General features: G+C 52.5%; 1 protein-coding gene across 1 annotated transcript; it reads left to right on the top strand.

The window, feature by feature from the left end:
- Positions 1 to 1,445: 1,445 nt before the first annotated feature.
- On the top strand, positions 1,446 to 5,611 carry SPACA3 (sperm acrosome associated 3). The gene is made up of 4 exons (XM_041724160.1): positions 1,446 to 1,722; positions 2,583 to 2,741; positions 3,174 to 3,252; positions 5,545 to 5,611. The coding sequence occupies exons 1-4, from the start codon at positions 1,536 to 1,538 to the stop codon at positions 5,609 to 5,611; spliced, it is 492 nt and encodes a 163-aa protein (XP_041580094.1). The 5' UTR covers positions 1,446 to 1,535.
- Positions 5,612 to 6,326: the final 715 nt, after the last annotated feature.

Genomic DNA, 6,326 nt, shown 5'->3' on the forward strand with positions numbered 1-6,326 from the left:
ACTGAGAGGTGGGAGAGGGTGAAATCTGGAGCTCGCAGGCACCATGGGCCTGGACAAACATAGAGGCGCCGCATCCTCCCACGAGAGGGGTGAAGATGAGCGGGATGAGGCTACTGATGCCTCGGTGAGCTTCTGGGAGCTCGGGGGTGGACAGGGCAGCGGGGAAGTCTCGAGGGCAGTAATGAGGTTCTTGAATACTCTTTGGAGGAAATGGGAGAGAGAAAGCTGGCCAAAGATGAGCATTAGTTCCGGTGCTAGTAGTATTTCATGATAGAAATAAAAACGAACCTATTTTTTTAGTACAAAGAACCAGGTTCTCTCCGGGCCTTTCTCTTCTCATTCGTTCTTTCAACAATCCTCTGAGGCAGGTATTATTCATTTCCTCATTGTAGAACTGAAGAAAATGAGGCTCGGAAGGTGTCTGAAGTCAGAGATGTTGTGTAGTGTGGAGGTGGACTTCAAATCGAAGGCTCATTGAAAGCTACACCCTCAGCCCACCTTGTCATTCTCCGTGCCTTGAGGGTCCAGTGGGGCTGGAGGCCATGTGTTCCTGGGAACACCCGATTGTGAGGTTGTGTGGCTATTTTGTTTCTGTGAAGGGGGACAGTGAGTGTGGCGGAGTAGGCCCATGGGACACATGACACAAGATGTGTCAGAGGTGATGGTCAAGGAAAGATGGGAATGGAAGGTGATGGGGGAGGTGGTGGTGAGATGCATGGATGGCAAGGCCATGGGAGTGGGTGGCTGAGGCAGAGTGGAGGTGAAGGTCATAACCAGGTGCAAATGCCTTCATGATCCCGAGGGCTAGCCTACGGAGCCAGTGCCGAGACGCGAACCAAAGGAGCAGACGTGAGCTTCAAGGGAGAGGGGCCTTTGCCAGGTGATGTCTTAGAAGGGGTGGTGGGCAGTACCACCCTGGGGCCGTGTGCACACTCCAGAGGGCTGCGGCGTGGCAGTGTTGTAGTGGGAGACTTTGTTTCAGCTCAGGCTGGGAGCAGGAGTCTCTGCGCTGGGAGAGCACCCCCTCGACAACCAGGGTACGGACTGTATTACACTCTGATGACACCACAGGGCCCTTGCCCTCCAGGAACATCTGCTCATGGTCATCTATCTCGTGGGGCTTTGGAGTCACGTAAACTTTGGTCTTATTCCAAACTTTGTTCCTTCCTAGTTGTGAAACATAGGGCCTCAGGATTCGATAGGGCCTGGCATGTAGTATGGAGCTCCAAGTCTGTTTGTTTTCTTCCCCATTTCTCTTCCTCCTCCTCTCAGCTGCAGGGGCAGGTGTAAAGCATGATTTAGGGGAGTCGGCCTCAGGGAACCCTCTCCTGGCTGATGCTTCATCAGGGCTGTGAGGGGGCTGGTTTCCCGTGTTGGAGCCTTCTTGCCTTTCCCCAGGGTACACTCAGGCCCTGCTTTTCTCTTTCTCCCAAGGGTAACCTTCTGTGAGTGGTGGACCAGGGCTGTTGAGCTGCCTGCCATCTCAAAACCCAGCTGTGAGCCAGCGTGGCGGGGGCTGTGCCTCCGACGCCTGCATGGAAGCCAGGAGCTGGGCTCCCAGAGGGCATCTGTGCCCACCGGGCAGCATGTTGCTGGCCTTTGCCTCTCTGCTCGGCTGCCTGCTCACCTCCAGCCAAGCCAGGGTCTACAGTCGCTGCGAGCTGGCCAAAGTGCTCCAAGATTTCGGCATGGAGGGATACCGGGGATACACCCTGGCTGACTGTGAGAACTGCTCCCCACCCCCAGTCACTGCCGCCCCCACGCTCCCCCCCGCCCCCCCCAGCTCTCACTCAGAGGGTGTGGTCTTGGAAGTTTTCTGAGCCTCAGCCCTCCTTTGGACATCAGGGGTGTGGATCCTGTGGGTAGACAATGTTCAGGGCAAGTTAAATACCTAAGAGGCAGGTCCTAGGCAGACCAATCAGCATGTCCCTCCCCTGCCCCCGCTGCTAAAGTCAACAGTGAGATAGGGAAGGGTGAGATACTCTGGTGGCCAAAGAGACAGAATCACTTAGTTCTCTAATCATATGGCAGCCAAGAGGTAAGGCATTCCCATTGAGGTTTCGGGTAAACTGAATCAACCAGTAATAGACCAATAATAGACTGTATTCTATTCTAATCAACCAATAATAGACTGTAGTCTATAGTAATAGTTGCTGGTAGTTTCGGGAAGCTGTGAGGTCCAGCCACATCTAGACTCATTTTTGGCTAATTGTAGCCCCCTTGCCAGCTCTCACCTGTGTGTCTCTCATTTTGCCTCTAAAGATCTAGCTCTTGTTCATTTGTCCCACAAAGATTTCCTGGGCCTCACTGCGCGCTGAGCTGTGAGACAGTGGGAAGGCTGGTCTAGGAGTTAGGAAGCCCAAGGGACAAGCTTGACTCTTGCTGCTTGGTAGCTGTGGTGACCCCGAGTGAGTCCCTTGCACCTCTGAGCCATGCTGGAGTCACTTGGGGAGCAGGCAGGAGGATGGCTGCCCTGACCACCTTGAAGCAGGAGTGACACTCCGAGGAGGTCGTGTGGGGCCCCCTCGTCTGTGCCACCCTTGGTCACCTGACCCTCAGGCCTGCGTCTCCACCCTACGCAGGGGTCTGTCTTGCATACTTCACAAGTGGCTTCAACACAGCTGCCGTGGACCATGAGGCTGATGGGAGTACTAACAACGGCATTTTCCAGATCAACAGCCGGAAGTGGTGCAAAAATCTCAACACAGAGGTCCCCAATGTGTGCCAGGTGTACTGCTCTGGTAGGCTGGGCCTGAGCCCCAGGCAGCCCCCCTGGACCAGTCTTTGCTTCTACCCTTGCTATTATCTCTGGGTGGGGATCCCCCACCACCTTCTGGGCCTACCAAGGAGAGTGGGATGGGACAAATGGTGAGTGTGGGTCCTCCATCTGTCTGACTTGGGGTCCTGGACGGAAGACTGTTCTGAGAGCTTTAGGAGTGTGGGGAGAGGGTGATGGACTGATGATATCTGTGTTTCCAGAGGGATTGAGAGACCGGGTTGAGTTTAGGATGGAGCAGGGTGTATGTGCACGTGTGTGTGTGTGTGTGTGTGTGTGTGTGTGTGTGTGAGAGAGAGAGAGAGAGAGAGAGAGAGAGGCAGGGAGAAATAGATAGACTCTGGATGTCCAGCTCTGTCCCCTGTTCTTTCATCATGTTTCTCTCCTCCCACCCCAGACTTGTTGAATCCTAACCTTAAGGATACTGTTATCTGTGCCATGAAGATCACTCAACAGCCCCAAGGTCTGGCCAGCTGGTAAGTGACCTGGGCTAGAGCCCCACCGCGCACCCCCCACCCCCCACCCGACCCCAGCCGATGTGGCCAGGACTGGTGGAAAACAGCAGGGAACTAATCTTTCCTGAGTTCTCATTTTGTCCTAGCCACCATTCCATTGCTTCCCATTCTGACCTTCCCACAACTTTTGGCCATAGGGGTTACCGTCACTGAAGTATTTATAGGCAACACACCAAGTGTCAGGGAGGGTAAGCAATTGACAGGAGCTCATGATGCTGCACCTGGCTTTTCTCCGATAGGCCTATGTTAGGATGCCCACTTACAGGTCTGCTAGACCTGGGTCTAGTCAACCTTGTTTGCCTGCTTGTTTAACTGTGGCATCTTCCTCTAAACTAACTTTTGTAGAAAAGCCCAAGATGTACAACAGAAGCGATTCCCGGCTTGAAGCATGGGGAGAGGTGTTCTAGAGCCTCACCCTGTCAGCCTTCTCTTTTCCTGCCTCTTTCCCACAAGATGGCCTTTGGAGCAGCCATGCTCACAGGCATGGGAGTTGGATGAGCATCCCATGGGCCACTGGACTAGATCTTTGGTTCCCAGAGGGGTGTCCGAGCCAGTGGCCCTATAGCGTCCCCTGAGGGGCGTCTCACTGCTTAGTCTCCAACCTCCCTTTCCTCATATTTCTGGATGGGAGACCAGCAGGGCCAGGATGTGGGAAGAGTAAGATACTCCGGTGGCTCCTGGAACCACAGACAGGTGTGATCATCACAAGGCAGGTAAAGGAGTTTGAGAGGCAGTGAATATCAGCCCAGGAGCAGAGAGAAGAGCAGGAGACGAGAGGCAGGTTCATGATAGGGAAGCCTTTGCAGGAGTCTGGGTGAGAGACCCAGGGTTTGCACTAGGACAATTGCATGGCTGATGGATAGGAGAGGGGTTGGCTAGGAGGGACTGTGCAGGAGGCCTGGGGATAGGTGCTATGTGGCAGTGAGGGAGAGGAGGAGGCAGAAATGACTGTCAATCTAGAGAAGGTCTGAGATGTGCTTTGAGCATGGCCACAGCTTTGGAGGTGTGTTGGTTTGAGAACAGTTGATGCCCTAGGAACTGAATCTGGAGTGAGGCAGGCTCAGCAGGATGTAATGCGTAGCTATAAGATCAGGATGAGTGAGTGCAGGCTTGGCAGGAGTCTAAGGGCTTGAGGCCTTGAGGGTGCCACCCCGGGCTGGAGGAAACAGGTCCTGTTGGGTTGCATCAAAGAACAGCTCTCTTTTGTACACTGGGTATAAATTTGTGGCAGGTGTAACTCCTGAGAAGTGGTTGAGGCTAATAACAGGCAGTGGTCCCAGAAAGGAGAAAGCGTACTCTTTATTCCCCCCACCTGCACACACTGGGAACTGGTCTGTGCCAGGCTCTGTGCTGCGTGGCCTTCAGAGAGGCTGAGGTCCGATTCCTTGCTCTCAAGGGTCTCACAGTCTAATGGGAGAGGCAAACAAGCCAGCTGACCACACCTCATTGATGGATCTGTGGAGGTCCTCTAGGGGCACTCTTGGTCATTGGTCCCTTTGACATTGACATCGTGGAATTACCAAAGTTTGGAACCCCTGAGAACTTGGACCCCAGGACCCCAGGATCTTGCTTATCTTCCTCATGATGCTAGTGTGTTGATGGAGCAAGGTAATGGTCCTGAAAGAGCCTATAAGCTATAGTTACCAACAATTGAAAGACCTGGATTGGTAGCCAAGGAGAAGTGGGTGTGACTGCAGTTCTGTCATTTATTAGCTGTGGATCTTGGGCAAGTAATTTTGCATCTGAGTCTCAGCGATTCATTGGGAATATAGGGAACTCAGTATCTTCCTAATCTAGTTATAGGGCTTCCGGGGGTGGGGTGGAGTGCAGATGAACGAGGGATGGATGTGACAGTGCTATGCAGACTGTAAAGGGCTGTACACTGGTAAGGTGGCATGACTGTCAGCAGAAGAAGCACGGTGTAGGAAAAGAGCATGGTCAGGGGCTCTGGACCCCAGGAGTCCAGGCCTTTGCTACGGACTTCCGGGTAAACTGCAACAAATTACCCTGTATCTCCATTGGTAAAATGAGTCTAGACAGATGACATTTGAAGGGCCATTGTCTTCCTTTTTTACTTCGTGTAGGGGGTTCTTTGCTAGTTAATGGAGTTTACTAGTCCCTCTTTCCCTTACTAGCTGCTTTCCTCACCTCACTTCTGGTTTAGAGCCCATGCCTCCTCCCTGTTCTTCTCTGAGTAGGAACTGAAGGCTGCAGCTGATTTGGTTTCTCCTCTTCCCCATCCTCCATCCTCAGGGAGGCCTGGAGGCGTCACTGCCAGGGCAAGGACCTCACCGACTGGGTGGATGGCTGTGACTTGTAGGATCCTCTGTGGATGGACCAGGCCACACACAGCAGGCTGGGAGATGTGGTTTGGTTTCTGATCCAGGCTTGGGAAGACAAGCCGACCAATAAAGTATAGTCTAACATAAGTGTGATTCTCACCTATCCCTGTGTTTCCAGGTGGTGTGTCAAAGTTTCTTCGCCTGTCCACCTGGGCTGGGCTCCAGATGGGCTCCAAAAAGCCTACCATGGAAGCCCTACCTCCATTCCTGGAGACCTGGGGTGGGGCGGGAGTGGGGAGGGTCAGTACCTCCCTTGTCCACACTTGGTAGAGTTTCTTAGACTTTTACCTGGTAAAAGGTAGGTTTGCTGGATTTGGCCAAACAAACAAACAACAAACAATGATAACCAAAACAGGATGCCTGAGTTAAATTTGAATTTTAGATACACAACAAGTAAGTTTTACTATACGTGTGTCCCCAGTATTGCATGGGACACACTTATATTAAAAAACGATTGTTTGAGGCACCTGGGTGGCTCAGTCGGTTAAGCAACTGACTTTTTTTTTTTTTTTTTAAGATTTGTTTATTTTAGAGAGAGGAAGCATGCATATGCAGGGCAAGGAGGGGCAGAGGGAGAGGAAGAGAGAGAATCTCAAGCAGACTCCATGATGAGCACAGAGCCTGATATGGAACTTGATCCCACAACACTGAGATCATGACCTGAGCCAAAACCAAGAGTTTGTTGCTTAATGG

This window comes from Vulpes lagopus, chromosome 12 (genome assembly GCF_018345385.1).
Source record: "Vulpes lagopus strain Blue_001 chromosome 12, ASM1834538v1, whole genome shotgun sequence".
Taxonomy (NCBI): Eukaryota; Metazoa; Chordata; class Mammalia; order Carnivora; family Canidae; genus Vulpes; species Vulpes lagopus.